General features: G+C 40.2%; 2 protein-coding genes across 6 annotated transcripts in view; one reads left to right on the top strand and one right to left on the bottom strand.

The window, feature by feature from the left end:
- The window catches only part of LOC115022283 (uncharacterized), a 13068-nt gene extending 4725 nt beyond the window's left edge, over positions 1-8343 (top strand). The window contains exons 5-12 of one of the 4 annotated variants that reach the window (XM_029453254.1): positions 34-490; positions 1497-1572; positions 1769-1835; positions 4934-5081; positions 5245-5305; positions 5398-5528; positions 6300-6389; positions 7760-8343. In XM_029453254.1, the coding sequence (XP_029309114.1) occupies positions 34-490; positions 1497-1572; positions 1769-1835; positions 4934-5081; positions 5245-5305; positions 5398-5528; positions 6300-6389; positions 7760-7783 (1054 nt within the window). In that variant the 3' untranslated portion in view covers positions 7784-8343. Of the gene's footprint in view, positions 1-33; positions 491-1496; positions 1573-1768; positions 1836-4933; positions 5082-5244; positions 5306-5397; positions 5529-6299; positions 6390-7759 lie in introns of those variants that run through there. The other 3 variants (XM_029453255.1, XR_003833869.1, XR_003833870.1) reach the window with 3 other exon arrangements.
- znf644a (zinc finger protein 644a) lies at positions 8088-19250 on the bottom strand. Of its 2 annotated transcripts, none has more exons than XM_029453252.1 (6): positions 19111-19250; positions 13366-15823; positions 12177-12770; positions 11059-11184; positions 9673-9775; positions 8088-9118 (listed from the first exon to the last, which is right to left on the bottom strand). In XM_029453252.1, exons 1-6 carry the CDS (start codon positions 19192-19194, stop codon positions 8923-8925), a joined length of 3561 nt encoding a protein of 1186 aa, XP_029309112.1. In that variant the 5' UTR covers positions 19195-19250; the 3' UTR covers positions 8088-8922. The 2 variants fall into 2 exon arrangements, with proteins under 2 accessions (XP_029309112.1, XP_029309113.1); XM_029453253.1 differs by having other exon boundaries at positions 19050-19187.
- Positions 19251-19810: the final 560 nt, after the last annotated feature.

The raw sequence follows: 19810 nt of genomic DNA on the forward strand, positions 1-19810 counted from the left end.
AGCACACACTAATCCCTCTTCCGTCTTCCTCAGGGCTGAGATTTATGATCCTTACGATCCTGTCTCGTCAGACTCTGAGCACGATATGCGACTGGCCCAACGCCACAACCAATCCCCAACCGATCAAGACGACAACCTGAAGCGTCAGCGTTTGTCTCCAAGTACAGACTGCAATAAAAAAGGCCCCTGGACCTCAAGCTACTCTGAGTCAGTTAACCTCGACAGGCATGGCCTAAACCCTGAAACCAGACCCACCGTAAACCGAGGTCTCAGTCCAGATCATAGATTGCCTGAACGACAGGTTTATAGCCCCAACACTGAGTCCCTTGACCATCCGGGTTATGACTCCATAAGTAGACCTCTGGACCACAGGGTCTGCAGCCCTGACAGGCTTTTTCATGGCTCGTCCACCCAAATGTTTCCTGCATCTTATGGAGGACAGGGGACCAATGGGGAAGAGAGGATAATAATCCCAGAATACAGGAGAGAGGTATCATTAATAAGACTGAAAGTATTACAGTTGTAGTGTTTTCTGAATTTCAATATTTATGCAGTATTTGTTCTTTTATTAGGCCTCTCATGATAACTTTTTTTTGATGGACTTTACATATATTGTCCCAGAAATCTCCATATTTGTTGTGTGTTGGACGATCTGTTGTCCCAGAAATAATTGCGATAAACTATTTTATAAAACCATTTTATGCCAATGATTTGACAATAATATAATAGCATAATAATACAAGCACACCCTTTTTAAAAGAGTGTGGAAAAAATATTAAAATATCTTAAATAAATCCACATAACCAAAACATTAAATTAAATGCACTCCGGACTGTGGACGATAAATCGATAACGTTAAAACGTATCGAGGTCATGGCCGTATATGGTACGAGTAGTCGATAACATTGATATAATAACAATTACTGTGACAGGCCTAATGATTATATTCAATCTTGAGTTGTAGACTTTATCAGGATACAGGATGTTTGTTGAATGAATCCTGATCCGTTCAGTTTTTCTGTTCCCTGTTTTACTTTGAAAAGTACACTCCTCGTGTCATCTCTCGTTTCACTTCCTATCTTTGTGTTTTCCTGCCTTTTGTGATTAGTTTGCCCCTCCCTGATTTGATCCTCCTGTGTCTAATCACCTGCTGCCCTCATGTCTTTGCCTGCCTCCTCCAGCTGTGTCCTATTCTTGTGATTAGTGTCTGTGTGTATACCTGTGTGTCCCATTGTTCCCTGTCGGTTCGTCATCTATGTTTCCTGGTGTGGTCGGGCCTTATGTGTTCATCCCTGTATATCCTGGTGTTTCCTGTTGTCATCTTACCATCCTGTTCCTTTTTATCTTAGCATGCTCCCTCCATTTTTTATTTTTTTGTATTCAGCTTTGTTAATTAAAGCTCGCTTTTTGTTATCACTATCTGCCTGTGTGTACTGCGTCTGGGTCCTCCTTTTAACTGCAGCGTGACACTGATGAGCCCATTCTCTCCTCTGTAGATGTCCACTACTGTTAGATTATCCCCACCCATGTTACAGCGGGACTATACACATCAGTTGGAATATACAGGAACAGGTAAATTGGTGTTACATTCCACCATTTCAAATATTGTTTTATATAGGAGAAGTAAAAATAGGAGAAACATGGATTACATTTTTAAAATCAGCATCTCGGAGTATTTTTTGAAAACCCAATAATGGTTTTTGAATGAGCAAGAAAGTACTTGTTTTTTATATCTGATAATAATTCTGTGTATAATGTTGTTTGACAGGACTGGATCAAATCCCACCTTCCACAGAGGTGCCAAGGATCAGGAAAATAAATATGATAATGGACAAGTAAGAACCAAGGACACACATTCCACTCACTGGCCATAGCAACAACAAGGACACATGTTCACATTTATATTATGTTTCATATTGTCCTCTGATACAGTTTGGCTAAAATTGTGCAGGATTAACCTTTGGCATAAATGTAGAGTCTCAACCAATATAGAAACATGCCATTGTCACTAGCTTCATGTGCAGCATCAGCTGTTGCTGTAGTTAAAGGTCGGCTAATCCAAATTAATCATTTAGTATATTGTCAACAAGAGGAAATCTACACAAGTACAACTGACCAAAAACATAAAAGCAACACTGAAATCAATGATCTAAGACTTTTTCTATGTACACAAAAGGCCTATTTCTCTCAAACGTTGTTCACAAATATGTTTAAATCTGTGTTATTAAGCACTTCTCCTTTGACGAGATAATCCATCCACCTCACAGGTGTGGCATATCGAGATGCTGATTAGACAGCATGATTATTGCATCATATATCCTTATCCTTAGGCTGTTCACAATAAAAGGCCACTCTAAAATGTGGAGTTTTATCTTGAAAAGAGACAGGTATTAGGCATTTATCAGTATCTGGTGTGACCACCATTTGCCTCACGCAGTGCAACACATCTCCTTCACATAGAGTTGATGATTGTGGCCTGTGGAATGTTGGTCCGCTGTGCAAAGTTGCTGGATATTGGCAGAAACTGGAACACGCTGTCGTATACGCCGATCCAGAGCATCCCAAACATGCTCATCTCTGGCAAGATTGGATGGCCCTCAGAAGTGAACCCCATACTCCCGCAGGACCCGGTCATACGCGTTCTCTAGATCCACAAAACGCATGTAGAGTGAAGAGTTGTTCCACGGTCAGGACGGAATTCGCATTGTTCCTCTTCAATCTAAGGTTCGACTATCGGCCAAACCCTCCTTTCCAGCACCTTGGAGTAGACTTTACCAGGGAGACTGAGAAGTGTGATACCACTGTAGTTGGCACACACTCTCTGGTCCACCTTTTTAAATAGAGGAACCGCCACCTCCTAGGCACTGTCCCAGACTTCAACGCAATGTTGACGAGGCGTGTCAACCAAGACAGCCCCTCCACACTCAAAGCCTTCAGCGTTTCTGGACGGATCTCATCAACCCCTGGGACCTTGCCACTGTTGAGTTGTTTGACTACTTCAGTGACCTCCACCAGGGAAATTGACGATGGTTCCCCATCAGCTTCCATCTCTGCCTCTAACATAGAGGGCGTGTTTGTCAGATTCAGGAGTTCCTCAAAGTGCTCCTTCCACCGCCTGATAACCTTCTGAGTCGAAGTCAGCAGGGTCCCACCCTTGCTGTACACAGCTTGGATGGTTCCCCGTTTCCCCTTTGTTGAGGAATAAGTTGAGGAACTCGGAGCTGTCGAATCAAAACAGCAATCTTCTAGTTAAATCGATATATTTATTAACGTGATAAGTCAAACATGGAAAATACTCTCAGCTCAGAACACCAATCACATCACCGCGTCCATAGGCTGAATCACTAAGCAAACCCAGGTTGCTGTCTGGCGGTTCCGCGAGAAGTGTGTACAAAGGATCGTAAAACATATGCTAAATACTACAGAGAAGGAGGCAACCTTCTCCTCATTGGTCCCCGTTGGCGCGGTCACGCTCCTTGGTGAGCAGAGTCAGGAAGTGATGGTTGTAGTCCTGTTTCCCTTAAAGGGGAAGTGTTCCTACTGTGCTTACATTCAATATTGTGCTCGTTATATATTTAGTGCAGGAAATACATAATGATTGAGGTAGACAAATACATATGATAGTCTTTCAAGTGTGGATTAATACAATCCGGAGTTATTTACTTCACACCTTCCTGAGCTGCCGGATGGTTTTCCAGAAGCACCTTGGTGCCGAATGAAAGTCCTCCATAGCTTCTCCGAACTTCTCCCACACCCGCTGCTTTGTCTCTCATGAGGCAGAGGCTGCCACCCTTCGAGCCCGTCGGTACCCTGCAACTGTTTCCGGAGTCCTCCCGGATAACATAACCCGGAAGGACTCCTTCAGTCGGATGGAGTCTCTGACCACCAGGGTCCACCACGGTGTTCGTGGGTTACCGGTAGCCCCTTGAGGCACCTAAGACCATGAGACCACAGCTCTTCACCACAGCTTCAGCAATGGAGGCTTTAATCATTGCCCACTCAGGTTCAATGTCCCCAACCTCCACAGGGATGCCTGAAAAGCTCCTCCGAAGGTGTGAGTTGAAGATCTCCCGGACAGGGGCTTGCTCCAGACGTTCCCAGTCCAAGCGGCCTCAGGTCAGATGATACGATCACAAAATCGATCATTGACCTTTGGCCTAGGGTGCTCTGGTACCACGTACACTTATGAGCATCCTTATGTTCGAACATGGTGTTTGTTATGGCATAGTTATGCATAGGCACAGACAACAGAGTCAGAGTTTTCCCCCCCATAGCCTGTAGGCGTAGGGAGTCGACCCTCTCGGTCACCGGGGTGAATTCCAAGTAGCGGCTCTCAGCCGGGGACTTGGGAGCAAAAACAAAAATGTTGTGTTTATATATTTGGTCAGTGTATGTTGCTATGGTGGTAGGCCAGTTGTTGTCATCAGCTAAAAGGTTAATTGAATTGTCCCAAATTGAATAAACTCCACGTCTTGTGCAAAGCTGCTTCCATAGCTCAGTCTAACTGTAAATAAAACATGTCAGCCACTGCTGTTATAAACGCATTGTAATACGGTATAAACACTGGGTGAATGTCCAAGGTGATAGAATATAGATCGCATTGTGCAAATCTATACAATTTCATACCAGTTGCTTTACACCTTTGCAAGCTCCTTGTTTTGGTCCTTCAAATTGTAGCTATTCTAATCTCTGAACTGACTGACGACTGACTGAGTCCTGTTGGATCAATGGGAGTTTGTTTTGAATACAGTTTTATAACCTAATATAGATATTTTAACTTGACTCTTGTGACTCTAATTTGACATTATTTGGTTGTTAGTCTTGTTTTAACGATTGTCACTTTAAGCTTGTATGAGAATTTAGGGCTGTTTTTAAAGGTCTGTTTTTTGGTTGTTCATATTGTGCAACACTGAATGTCATTATATTCTTTTAGTAGCCCCATCTACTGTGACCTTTGCGACGTTGAGTTAGCCAATGCCTTGAAGCTGGAGGATCACTTGGAGAGCAAGAGTCATTGGGACACCCTGGAGCACATCCAGCAGCACAATAATTATGATGATCTGACTATAGCCTTCCTACAGGTAAGATAATGCATGGTATGGCTAAATGGATCCTATTGAGGATTCCTAATCTGCGCAGTAGTGCTCTACCTCTTCCCAATGATATAGTAACATAAATAAATGTTGGTGCATAGCTTTGGTGTGTCTGGCTGGTAATGGAAGTTTTTTCTTTCCATGTCTTTAGAAAGTCATGCTGCATAAAAGCAATCAGTGCAGCCGAGCCATAGAGGATAGTGCACTTCAAGGTAAATAACTTTGAATTGTAAAAGACATACTGTCTTATTACAGTATTTTCCATTCATACAATCAAACCTAAATACAATCTGATCTTTGTCAGCTCTCCAGGAAAACGACCACATGACAAAGATTGAAATGTTCCACTGCGCGTCTTGCAGTGTCTTCCTGTCCACATCTGCATCCTCTGTGCACACTCACATTACCTCTCGGGAACACCTCTCCAACACAAAGGTAGCTCTGCTGTAAAGTAACATTAGAGCTGGCGTAGGCTGTTTTTATTTATTTTAATCCATAATAACTTCTCAGCATATTGTAATTCAAGTGGCCTGAGAGAGACTCCTGCACCGTCTCTTGGCTCTGTTTTCAAGCTTTAGAAAATCTAGCCCGTGACAGGAGACTTTGGCCAATCACAGGACATTTTATTGAGCGGTCGTTCCTATTGGCTGTTCCACAAATGCAAATGCACGTCCCTTCATGTGGTGAATGCCTTATACAACAGCGGAAAAGTTGCTATTCCTGCATTGGCAATAACCTGCAAAGCAAAGCAACTGATAAAGGGAAAAGGTATCAAAGAGTCTGATAATAACAATTTAAGTGTTTCAGAGATGGAGAGGAAATGCTGCTAATAATTTAACTTTAGGCTTATAGTCAATATAGTCAAATGATCACTGCTGCAGCTAGCTCATGGCAGCTCACAGCTACAAATTGCAGAAGTTTGTCTGAAATGAATGACCAGTACTCTACAGGTTACTGTATGACGCCTGCTTATTCCTGTGCTTGTCTGGAGGGAGGGGCTTAGGACGGAGAGGGGAACGCTGCAGGATGAGGGCTGTATTTTTAAATTCTAGCATTTTTTTGTTTTTAGCCTTTTTCCAGAAAACTGCTTACCCTAGGGTACCAATTGAATTGCTGAAAGGTTGTTTTTATGTAATTAAGTCAACATTTGCCCTAGATGAGATGAGTTCAAGTGATTATGATGGTCATTTGATTTAATTCCTGAAGGAGTTTCAGGTGCAGCAGAGACGTTCCTGCCTTGACAAAGCAGACACTATGATCAAGGAGCTGAAACATCAGTTTGAACACTTCCTGGAGGTATTTTACAAGAATTCATATAATTCTAATTGAATAATAACTATTAAAACGGCTAATGGCATCATGGGATAATGTTTTTAGAAGAAAGAACAGGCCAGAAATGCAGGCAGGAACTTTCTTGATAAATATTTCCTTCAATTAAGAATTTGCACACAAAGTATACTTATTTGGTTCCTTCAATTTAATAGATGATTCTAATATTTTATGAATAACATAATTAAGTCCCTGAAGTTAATAGCATCATTACTTTCATTCCATTTGTATACAAGGCACATGAACTAGGGACTGCTTGGATGCAAATCAGTTTTATTTTGTTTTTGGACCTGTACATGGGTATACTTTAGGTTTTAGCTGTTAAACAATAACATGCGTTCTCTAACATTCTTGTCTAATGTGTATAACGTAATTTGAGATTTCAATTTAGTATATCGACATAAATGATTTAATTTGAAGGAACCAAGCCATAATTTGAATTTCAGTACAATAGAAACTAAGCTAACTGGTTATCAATTGGCTGTTTTACTGTTACAAATAACAAGCTATTCTAAATGGTGGGAGAAGGGGTTTGCAGCCTTTTTGCCAGTCACATGCAGCATTACCAAATCAGATGAACTTCAAGGAAAGTACACTAGTGTAATATAAATGTTGTGGAATATTATACAATCATCAATTGGCTATGAAAAGATGAAATCTCCTACAGTCATTTTCAGCACTAAGAATTTTGTGAGGGTAAAAGACGCATTTAGCGTTTGTGCTCTGAAGTCTTAGATGAAGGAACTATTGTATGAAGTGAAATTGTAAATCAACATTACAACAGGTTAAAGTAACATCGTACATTTGTAGTAAGATATAATTGCATTTATTTCTCTTTAGGTGCTTATTGCATTTAATATAGTGGACAGAAAACCAAATCCTTCCACAAAAGAATGATTCAAAAATTAAAACATTTAATGATTACCTTAAGTAATGCATTTGTATGCAGCCTTATGCTGCCTTCACATGATGGGAAATGTTCTCTGACTAACCACGAGGTCGGCCGCAGAGTTAGTTTTCTACCTCCCCTGCTTGCCTGTGCCGCTTCATACAGCTGTTATCTCATTTGCTGCACTTTAAAAAGGTCAGCGGTAATCGAGGTCAAAGTCAAAATAATTTGAACTGAGCGTAGCGCTCGGTGGCAAATTCAAGCGGTGCGCCACGCCAAGGGCAGCTTCCGCCTAGTCAGGCGGCACCGCTGTCTCCATAGGAAAACAAGGGCACAGCCAGCGCAGAGCGGATTTACCGCTGATCATGTGAAAGCAGCTATAATAATTATAATAATAATACTTTGAGCGCTACAGATGCAGCTATCATATTTCTTTCTTCTCTTTCAGGGTGGCAGCCCATTCGATGATTGAAATCATTGAAAGACTCCAAAATACAGTTTCGGAGGCTGTTTGCTTCAGATGAAGAACTAGAATAAAACCTCCATTGCAACCACATAAATGCTGAGGCACCACTACTGTGTGCAGATTTTGTCTGAATAAATGAAAAGGGCATTTCGAGTCGAGGTTTGTTCACACAATATGGTTGTTCTTGTCGCTGTGTTCACACATGGTTCCATACACACATTTGGGCACCTTAAGAAGATAACGTTTGTAATTGTATTACAGATTGAATGGTCTTATTTGTGTGGGGAAAAAATAGAAAAAGTCAACTTGATTCTTTGTTTTCTTTTATTTAGAACAACACAAATGTTTTAAGCATTGTATCTGTGTGATATAGTACATTTAAAATTAAATTATTTTAAAACAGTATATTCAAACATTAAATATAGGTGACATGTATGAAGAGCATCGTCAGCACTGGCTGTGCTTTGTTAGGTCTTTTTTTTCTTAACCACCTTCAGTTTTAATTTTGTATTTGTATTAGAAACAATGCAGTTACTGAAATACTATAAAACACTTTCTATGCATAACAAGTTTGTGGACAGTTTTCTTTTTGCTCTATAGTAGCTCACTTTTCCACTTGTGATTCCTGGAACTGTTTATCGTGAGCTTTCAGGTGCCGTCATTTTCAGCCGTCAAAATATTCATCTCACTAACTCTGTGGCCTGAAAACAGAGACTGTGGGCTTGGACATGTTGCAATACAAAAGAATCATGAGTATGTATCTTTTTAAATGTGACTATTGATACAGAAGAGAAGTGCTCCCAAATTGACAAAAACGGACTCAAACCATGAGAAATCTGAGGTAAAAGTTGTCTTCATTAGAAATGGATTCCACACTACATTACTGCATAAAAGAAGAAAACAGTCCGTCCATTTGGAATTGTATTTCCAAAAAAATGGACCATGTAAAAACAGAAAAAAGGTAACTATCCAAAAGAATTAACTTTTTCATATGTCCAAACGTGTACAATATCTATCATCATTGAGCAATATTGTACTTTTGGCCAGTATTTCATTGACAAAAAAAAAAAAAAAAAGACGTGAAAGAACATCCAATGTACATACACATACAGTTTAGTGAAATCTTAAAAAGGTCCCCGTTGGCTTCATGAGGCAGCATGTGTGGCTGTCAGAGAGCTGTCTTGGTCAGTCTTGAGGGTCGAGGGGTCCCTGGGCAGCGTGGTGACCTCCACCATGCCGAGCCCAGTGTGAGGGACACTAGCGTTCATAATGTGTCTTTGTAAATGTTTGATCCAGTCCTCCTGCACTGACAAGGGACCCTGGAAGACGAGGTCACAGAACCTGTGAAGAGAAGAAGAGGAGATTAATAATAATAATAATAATAATATACCAACACAGTGGTTTTGACCCATGTTTGCAGCATGGTCTGATCAGTTGCACCACTTTGATCCAGACTAAAATTGGATGCCATTACATTTTGTACAGACATGTCCCCCTGAGGATTAAAAATTTAATTTGGACAATACTTTGGTTTATGATCAAAATCATGCAAAACTAATATATTGTCCATCAGCCTTGCTGTACTTTAAGGGGAGACTCTACAGGTGAAATATTTTAACTAATAGATCTCACTATGACACTTCCCACAGTTGAATACTTTATTAATGTTACATTAAGGCAATACTTTTTTTGTATTACAAGTCTTCTGAAATATGTTTAAATACGCAAATGAGGCATTATCTAATACTAACTTTTGGAGAATTTAGGAGAAGTAAATGGTTGGCAACAGAAACAAACCATAATTGGTTGAAGTATGTTGGACTGCAGGTGCAATATTATACGCCAATTAAAAAGAGTAGAAGTATGTTACAAACAATGTACAATACAAGCATTACCTGCAGGTGAGTCTGTACATTTCCTCTGGAGTTTGTGGTAAGGGCAGTGTCTTCTTCTTCGAGCCAGGCCTTGAGCGGTGCCTCCTTGCTTTACAGTCAAATGCTGAAAGACAGAATTAACTATTAATTCACAGCACTACCTTTGAGATTACTGCACAGCCTTGCTAACTTAACGTTTTAAATAGACAAAGTCTATGATAACCACTGGATGGTTTGTGATGTTCCAATAGTTGTAAACCAGCCAGTTTGGATGTCTGGACACGATTAGCCCTCCCTTATTCATACTCATGTTTCAGCCTTGTGCCAGCGAGGTGAATGGTCTGTGTCTCTCCTGCATCTACAATGCCTAACATAAGTGTGATGATCTGTGTCTGCAGGAAAAGTAGACATTGAAGGCTTTCGGCCACGAAGAGGTCATTCCTTCCACGGATGCACCCACTGAGCTCCACAATTAAAATCTTTGCAATATCTCACTTGCTGGCGCCATTCTAGATCTTTACCTTGGGGAAGACACAAATAACTGGTACACCAATTATAACTATGGTCTGGTCGTCACAACCTCGGCCCCACAGACAGTTTCGGCTTTATCTGTGAATATTTTGAGGTGTTCGTCTGAGATGTCTGCCGGCCATAACTATGCAGGGGACGTGAATGGATTTAATTTGTCAAGTGATGTGGTACATGCATATTCCTGCCAATGGTTTCATGCTCTTTCACTGATTAACAGTTGGTGCTGAAGGAAGAAAAACTGCTAGCTATATAATATTGTTTAAAATATTGTTTAACGAGGAAGGAAATCTATTCAACACGTCTGTTAGGTCTCAGGAATACACATGATGTGCTTTGGTGAGAAACAGTGAATATAAACATAATTGTTTAAGTGAAAACTCCACAGCGTATCTTTCAAGTTGATATTTACTTCTGTGCCTCAAGGCAGGTCCATGTGTGTGTCACACTGGGAATCTTGGGTCAGACAATTTGAAGAATTTGGGTCCAGGGACTGTTATTAAAACTCTATATTGTGTGTGTTCAAGTAATTGGAAGTATCAACCAGTATGCGTTACAAGGATGGTAAGCTTCACTGGTTTTCCCACCTCCCAAATACTGCCAAATGGTGTTAATTAGGATGCACAAACAAGGTAGAGACACCACTATCAGGAGTGGAACCTTAGGTCACGGCTTCTGCACAACAACACCAAAGACCAAAGTTTTCATTTGCTGAGCAATGGATAATTTCCACGCTGGCACATACTGTAAAATAAATGTAATCTAACTCGCTAAAAACAATTCATTGATCAAAACACTGCTTATGGAGAATGTATACTCCAGACTGCTACTGTGCTGTTGGAGTGGTCTTCAACTTAAACTATTGCTGATGTTACTTACTGGTTCCATCAAGTATGGCATTCCTTTTTCGTTTTGCATATGCCCGGAGATGATTAGACAAGCTAACTCCACTGTGGAAAGTTGCATTGCAATGGAGGCACATCTTCCTGTTGAATTCACCTTTCTCTGTAAAAAGACAAAAAATACGAAGACAAACAAATAAGTGAAAGCATGAATAGAGTGGTGCAGGGGTGACGTATTTTTGTAGACTAACCCTGAAGTTAGCGTCGCACTGGTTCCCTCGATTGAAAGTCAATGGGATTTTTCCATTGTATTTTGAATTATTGCAGAAAATAAATTCTGTGGCAAACAAGCGTTTATGATACTTGCACATCTTGTTCAGCAGGATATTCTCACATTAAAACCACTTATGATTTTGAAGCGTAAATGCAATCGGCAGAAGTAAAAAAAGCAAATTTTAGGCTATAAACAAACTACTCCGCGGTCACAGGACTTCATGTCACCACTAAGCTAAAGGTGGACTCATCGTCCGTGTGATGGCGTTAGTAGTCTCCTTTAGCCACTTCTTAGTAACTGCCTTTTTAAAGAAACAGAAGCTTCAGAACGTTTTGTTCAGGACATACTTTATGTCATAGAACAATACATTAAAATCTCTAAAGCGTGTGTTAACCACAGACTTTATTTCAGGCATCCAACCAAAAGCCCAATCAAAAAATCCAATGACTTTGAGACGAGGGAACCGGAAGTGCAAAAATGCTGACTAATTTCTGTACCACGCTATATGGTCATGCTTATTTGTTAGTGGTATTGAATTGTAAGATTTAACAACAACAGGTCCTTCCTTCCCTTTATGTGGCAATTTAAGTCCCATCATGAAAGATTAAGAAATGTATTGGCTTGGGAACTGGACAGCTGCCGGTTCGAGTCCCCAAACGTACCAAGTACGGACTTTTCTTGATTGAATTTAAATAGATTTTTATGTAGGTTATGAGGCCTACATTTATTATTATAGTATCAATTTTCAACATACTTTGTTCACAAAAATAAAATATCAATAGGATTACATGATTCTTACAGACCATACTAAATGAATCAAAACATGCAAAATTCCACAGCCAGTCTAATCTACTGGTTACCAGTATGAGGAAGTTACTTACCGCATATGGACTTTGGCAGTGAAGATGCAACTCTTGATCCTGCACTGTGCTCACCGTTTGAAGAAACTGCTAACATGTTTCTTGACATCTGAAGGGACCCCTTTGTTTTGCCGTCTTCCTGACACTTCCTCTTCTTCAGAATTCCTATCAAGGCAGTCGTGCCCGAGAGTGAATTTTTAACATCCAACTTAGTCTCTATTTGCCTCTTTTCAGATTCCATTTCCATCAAAGAAAACGGGGGCATCAGTGGTCTGGCATCAGTGCAAACGCTTGGATTAGAATTACTTTTTGGGATTCCAGTGGGCGGCGGCGTGAAACTATCAACACTGGACAGCTTTGGTGAAGCACCGTATTGGAAATGGTTCCGTCTCTTTCCCAGAATTTGAAGTGCCCGCTGGAACTCCTTCTTGTCACGCATTAACTCCCGGAGTAAAAATAATGGGGATTTGTTCTTTGTTGCAAAGCTTTTACCAAGCTTTTTGAGGTGGCCTCGTATGTGGTTTGACTGCCCAGTCCTGTTATCAAATGAGTCCCCACACAATGGACAGGAGTGAATGCTCTTCACAGTCTCAGATTCTGACTCCAGCTGTAACGCTAAAAAAAGAAAAAAGATAATCAGAAAAATGTACTTATTACAATAAAAAAAAATTAACTTTGTAAAGTAGCCCAAATAAAACAGGAAACTACAGTTTAAAACTTCGGTTTTATTTTCGCTGGCCTGTCAATTGGTTCTATCGGTTGTGGGAACATTGAACTCACCAAAAAAAATGCTGAGATCTCGTAAGTGCCTCGGTGGCTATAAAGAGTTCCAATGAGGGAACATACAATCAGTTCTTCCCGAATAGCCACAATTTTCTTTGGAGGTAGAACCGAAAGTGAAATAATGTCTCTAATAATCTTTCATTCCTCAGAAAAACCAAAGTGTGCACACCTATGCTTACATTTATGCTTACTATTCGGTAAATTCTGTAAAATGACAGAGAGTAATAACCCTACTGTTAGCTCTTATAGTTTGATGTAAATAAATCGGACTAATCTGGGGTTTGTTTACAACCTGTATAATTGTCTGACCCTTGTTGTTACTCAATAATAACAAATAGCACTGATGGTCAGAGTCACAAACATACAAGCAATAATAAATGTAATTGTTTCCCTTTAATAGAAGAACGTGCAATAAATACACAATTACCTTTTTTCAATCTCCGGAACGCTGAAATCTTCCGTCGAATTCGTGGCCTCCTGTCTTGAGAAACCACTTGCTCAGGAGGCACTACATGGCGTGCATTGTAGCTCAGTCCAACCCTATGAAGATGCCCTCGGACATGATTGGACAATCCAACTCCTGACTCAAAGACTGCAGGACAGTATGGACAGTTCTTGCGATCCGATTCCAACTCTGACAAATCCTCTGTGAAGTCTTCACTCAATGGTATTTGGTGGGAGTCAAAGGGTTCTTGAAAGACTTCTGTTTCTATGCATTCTTCTTTGATTTCAGGGTCAGTCTGCTCTTGTTCTTCAGTCTTTATTTTCTCAAACAGCCTTTTAGACGCCTGCAGAGCACCCCTCATGGACATTCTTCTGCTATATGTATAAATGATGTTTTGTTTTTCTTTCTTGATTCCATCTTCAAAAAAGTCAGTGTCGCCATCTGTATCGTTGAACTGGAAAATGTCTTGTTCGTCATAGTCTGACACTTCTTCATCATCTTCTTGGATTATTTTCTGTGGAGTTGGCAAAGTTTTTGGTAAGATGAAGCATGAATCTTGGTCAGAGGTATTGCGATACGGGGTGGACATCTTCCTTTTAGACGGTGACTTTCTGACCGTTGACTGATCGCTGTCTGCTGAACTATGGCCGTTTGGGGATAAAGCTGAATCTTCAACCTTGACAGTCAATGATTCTGGCAACTGATCAGAGCCATCTTTGTCACATTTGGAATCCTGAACAGATGTGCTGCGATTATTGCATTCCTTCCTCTGTTCTGCAGTTTTCTTTCCATGTCTTTGTCGGGACAGAAGAACATTAATGGATTTGTCAAGCTTTGATTCTGTTAGTTGAGACTTGAGACCTCTCTTGATCTTGCTATTTTTGAATAAGTCGGAAATGTCATTGGACTCAGTAGGTGAACAAGCTCTTTTAGGAGAGATCTGTTTTTTTATAGAGATTTTAGATGTAAACTCTGCATCTTCTACAGGAGTTTTATTAGTAGGCATCTTCTGCTCCTTAGATGGTTGTGCATTTTTCTCACTACGCTGTTCAGCTTCGTATTCCTCAAACGTTTGTTGATGACGCCGCATAAGGTGATTGTTAAAAACATTTTCGCTAAAAGCTCTATAAGAACAAATGTTACAGGAGAATATTTCAGAGTCATCCTTCTGGATCTGATTTCTAACAGTAATAACAGTATGCTGCATAATGTTATGTCTCCTAAGATCATTCTCACTCAGAGTCCTGAAGCTACATTTGTCACATCTAAACTTTCTCTTGTCCTTCTCGTGTGTTTTTGCATGTTGCACAAATGTGTTTGGGCAGTTTGTACCAAATGGGCACTGAGGGCAGAAAAGCTCCTTCTTATCCTCTTTCTTCTTATCATTCATGCCTTTGATCTCTTCAGTGAGTCTTGCTGTTTTCTCCTTGTGGATGGACATGTGCTCAATAAGCGAACCACTTTGTTTGAAGAACTGCCCACATTCTCGGCATATAAAAGGCTTTGGCAAAATATTTGGAGAATCAACATGAGACTTCATATGACGGTGCAAATGATGCACTTTCTTGAAAATCAGTTTACATTTTGAGCACTGGTAGCATGATGGTTTTACCTCTGAATGAGAATTTATGGTGAGCCTTCCCTTCAATGGTGAAAGCCCATGACCTATACTATTCTCATGGGAATTTCTTGCAGGTGCATTGTAAAGAATTTCCTTGATGGCCTTTACAGTTCCATTAGGATACTTGGAGACTTTCCCTGTTGGTGACGACTGTGACTGGGAGAAGTTCCTTGACTTTCGGACTTTTCTGACAGGAATGGAGTCTACTTGGTCTTCAGCATCAGACAATTCCTCAGATGACTTGTGGCTCAGATCAGGATAAAGGTCTTCTGAGGGATCCACCATGACAACCATGTCCATTTTCCGTTTCCTTCTCCTTTGGCTATTGGAAGGGACTTCATCTTTAGGCTCCTCTCCAGGGGAATCACCATGGTTCTCCCACAGAAACTGCATAAACTCTTTGTGAGGGTCCCAATGAAGGTCACTGGCACTACTAAAATTATCCAATGAGTTCTCGGGTGAATCTACATCAAAACCCCAAATTCCTGCAGTGTCAATTTCCTGCACAGTTTTTAGTGGGGTGATGCTCTTTGCCTCCTCTTTTTCTGTGCAGATGCTGTTGAGTTCATGGGCTTCTGTGGCCTGGTGTGAAGAAGGTCCATTTCCCAGGCCAACTGGAGACAACATATCTGTGTTTGCCAGAACATCTAGTACACTGTTTTGCTTCGGGGAAGGTTTGCCGAAAGAATCGGTACACAAAGCGGATTCTTGTGCCATTCTCAATGGTTCTTGCAGGAGTGTGAGGGCATTGATTTCAGGATCTGCATCTTTGTCGTCTTCATCAACACCTGGCAGACATGACATTTCAGCTGCCATGACCTGAAAAAAGAAAAGTAAAGCCTTCTTAGATAGTCCTCAACCACAAGTGTTTGACTACAAAATCCACAGTTATCACTGTAGCATCCCGAAGGTTACATTTAAATCCTTATAACTTTAGGCATAGGGCTCTTCGTCCCTGCACAAAACAAACACAGATCACTGATCTGGGTAGGGTTGTTGCTTTCTGATGTTCTCTCCGTATTATCAAGATAAACATTTTTAGCCCAAATAAAATGACATCCTCTGTAATGTCCTTTGCATATGGGATTTTGCATTGATAGCCTCATCTTAATAATATATATAATATAATAATTGGGCATTTAGACCAAAAACAGCCCTGCGTTAAAACAGCTCAGGGGGCCTTGTGGTGGTGGTGAGTTCTTAAGTACCGGTGAGACAATGAAATACGATTACCGGTACCTTTGCCAGGAGACGAGTCGGCAGTATCACTTTAAGCCGTGTTTATGATGCAGATAGTAATTTCTTAGAGTAGGCAGGGCAATCAGCTTGAAACTGCCGTTTAAACATTGGAAACCAAACAGCGGAATGTTTGCCCTTCGACAATTGTAAGGCGTGGTGTATGGCGTAGTTTTGCCGACTCCCCTTTGTTTTAAATCTGGGTTGAGTGAAAAAAAGAAAATGCGAACGCTATTGATGATAGTTTTCCATTTAAAAACGCTCGGTATGTGCAGGATGTCCTGTGACGCGCTAGTGACGATTCTCTCTAACCAATCGGTGGTCGGCAGTGTTTTGTCACCATTTAGTATTGCCTCAGCCTCAGAAAAGTAACAGGTACCAGGTACTATCCCTAGTTGAAGAACAAAAAAGAGCGAGCTGAGTCGAGTCAGGTAGAGCCGTACTATGCAGTGGAAATGCGCCATATGACACATTCTGGCAAAAAGAAGCCTACATCAGCAACCAAGCTAAATCCAACTAGTATTGTACTAGTAATAAGAAATATGACAACATGATTAAAATAATATTGTGTTTGTTTATAAACGTAATAACTGAGCTAGTCTCTGATAGGCTGCTCGCAATTTAGTGCCGAGCCCTTGTATATAGATCTCTTTCATATAGATCTCCCTCATATAGGCAGCTGGCAATATGAGGAAGATCACATTTGACAAAGTGTCTTTTGTTGTCCTTACTTTCAAACAGAGCGTGAATATTACGTGGTGACAAAGTGGCACAATTTCTTTCCGGAACAAGGTTGATTTTTCTCAGCTTCGCACTGCGAATAAAGGCAGCAACCAATCACGTTGTGCCGAACTGACATAGCCAAGGGTTTTTTCTTATGAGGATTAAAAAACAACACCGCTGAGGCTTCATAGTCCGAACCAAGACAGCAAACTTTATAACTCATTTTACTGCATATCTGTTTACCAGAGAGAACTCAAATTCACTCAGAGCATTTTGCCATTTTGCCAAAAGGAAACTCATTCAGACTGCCAGGCGCTACTCTGGGTCAATAGGATCCCGCAAATTTGTCCTCAACCTGTTGCAAATTTGCATCGCTGCCGGTATGAATAGTTTTGATGCTAAATATTTACAGGCAAGTATTTCGCATTTTTGTGTCTTTTATTCGTCACACCACCGGTGTGTAAAGGCCTTTAACCTTAATCATTATGAACTTCAAACAATCAACACTATAATTTTTGGAAATGGTCTCATCACTCTCATAATCTCATAACTCAATTGGTCTAGTGGTACTGAAGAGGAGCAGATCGCTGAGCATTTCTTTAACCTGCTCCACGTTGTCTTCCCTATTAATGGCCGAAGGTGAACAAAAACAGTTATTGTAGTCTCCAGGTAGTTTTTTGTTTTGTTCTTTTGTTTCCATAGTTTATCTTGCACATTAGCGCTAGCTTGTGTAGCCTATGTAGCCTTCACATGTAGCAACACCTAACAGCAGAGGAATATATCCGTATTTAGCCTCTTAGAAACAGCGAAATCGTCCATATATTGTTTGTGCCATATCATCACATTTGTAGAGTAGGGTGTGATGAGCATCGTAGCCACTAGAAGTGGCTAGTATGGCTTAAAAATGTTGTCATGAATAAAATTCAAATATAGCTGAAACGATTAGTTAAGCAGAGACGATTAGTAAGACAGAAACATGTAATAATGCAACTATTTTGATAATTGTTTGTCTTTTTCAAACATTCTACTTCCAGCTAAACTGGGAGAATTTACTGCTTGTGTTAGTCTTATGATAGAAAACTGAATCTCGTCGGACAAAACAAGTAATTTGAGGACTCACCTTAGATTTAAGGAAATTGTAAGGGGTATTTTTCAATGTTCTCTGACATTTTATTATCCAAGCAGTAAAGCGAATAATTGGCGGATTTAGCAATCATCAAAGTAGGCTAAGCATTAGTTGTAGCCCTAAATGCAAATGTAAATCAGTGATGGTTAAGATGTTTAACCATCTGGTTAAGATGAAATTACAACTTTTAGCATGATGTAGCAAATGTCAGAAGCCCAACAACAATAACATTCAGGCTTTCACAAGTCCAATATTGAATGTTAGTATGTCTCAAGAGCTACAGTTAACAATAGGTATTTCTTGGTTATAGGAATATGCTTGTTTGATGTAAAAAGTAAACTATTTAGTTACTTACAATGTCACCAGAGTTAGCTTGTTGACTCAACCAGCATTCATTGACTACAAAATAAGTATAGCTAAATATAATATATACTTGACACTTTGCTTAGATGATTAATCGAGGCCATTTATAACGCTACAAGGTCGCAGGAATGAAAGGTCTTCGATTTGAAGGGCAATAAAAGTGTCATGCCAAGTGAATGCGCCTGTGGCAGAGAGACGTGTTTCTAACATCTACACAGCAGCACCGAAACTGCAAAGAGATGGACCTCGGAAATGGCTTTTGATGAGCGGTTGTGGATTTTGTACAGAGCTAAAACTTTCAACACAGTAGTTCAGTTATATGCCAACCAATAGTAGTTTGGGTATGTTTACAAAGGTACCAACCTACAGACCAAATTTGATCATTTACACCATGTCCCGTAAGGGTATCGTTGCATTTCTTTGGCGTTTATATCACGCTGTGTTGTTGGATGCTGCTTGCTGGAGCTGCAGACCATTCCATGAAGGCTGTTCTATACCAAAACCTATTCCTCAGGCTAAACTATAGCTATTGACAATCGTCCCTCGCTACTCACTATACAAACATCAATACAATGATGAAAAACAAATACACGTTACCTCTGAGCCGTGCGGATGGAGACAGGGCACAATTTAAACGCTGCATTGAATAATTTCTTACTTTCGTCTTCCATCTATTCCACAGTCGCCATTTTCCGTGGTGGTCTGGTGTGGGACAGATCATTTCTTTTGTAAGGGTTACCATACATACAATTGTCTCTCCAGTTACAGAACAAATACATGCTCCAATGATTACGTTAGCAGTGGTACTATTTTATAAAATAGCTATGGTTAAAAAGTTACGCAAGTTTATATAAATTCGTCACGTAATGTTACGAGTCCGCGTCATCTCCCCCCGAAAGATTTGTAATGGTTCATTCCAGATAGGAGGCATAAAAAAGCTGAGTTAATGACCATCTCCTTTGAGTAGCAGATTTTTTTTATTTGATGGCGGTTAATCGTCGTTTTAATTGATACAATAAATTGAAACCTAAGTTACGTTTGTTTTTTTTATAAAGAACATATTTAGTGTTGCTATGTGAACTTGTCATTGACGCACAGATATGAATTGTATGCCAACACAGGAGAGATGATACCACTATCCCCCCATGGTTGTCTTCTCACATGTCTTTGTTGCTTTCGTAGCCGGCTCAGTTATTCACAGCGTCGTGTGTTTTAAACAGAAAACACATTGGACAATTTATTAAATAAATACCAAAGTAAACACGGTACAGTTGGCCTATTTACATTTTGGTTAGAATATTTAGCTACAGACAATACTTTAAATAAAAATCCTAGCTACAGTACTGTTAATTGAAATG

This window comes from Cottoperca gobio, chromosome 17 (genome assembly GCF_900634415.1).
Source record: "Cottoperca gobio chromosome 17, fCotGob3.1, whole genome shotgun sequence".
In the NCBI taxonomy this organism is placed as follows: domain Eukaryota; kingdom Metazoa; phylum Chordata; class Actinopteri; order Perciformes; family Bovichtidae; genus Cottoperca; species Cottoperca gobio.

Bases quoted from the DNA above. Each gene is read 5' to 3' on its own strand.
- znf644a (XM_029453252.1), bottom strand. From the start codon at position 19,194: ATGGTAACCCTTACAAAAGAAATGATCTGTCCCACACCAGACCACCAC. The intron at 15,824-19,110 runs GTAAGAAATTAT...TTCTTTTTTCAG, and splicing joins GGAATAGATGGAAGACGAAA to GTCATGGCAGCTGAAATGTC. The intron at 11,185-12,176 runs GTAAGTAACTTC...GTCTTTTTACAG, and splicing joins ACTGCCAAAGTCCATATGCG to AGAAAGGTGAATTCAACAGG.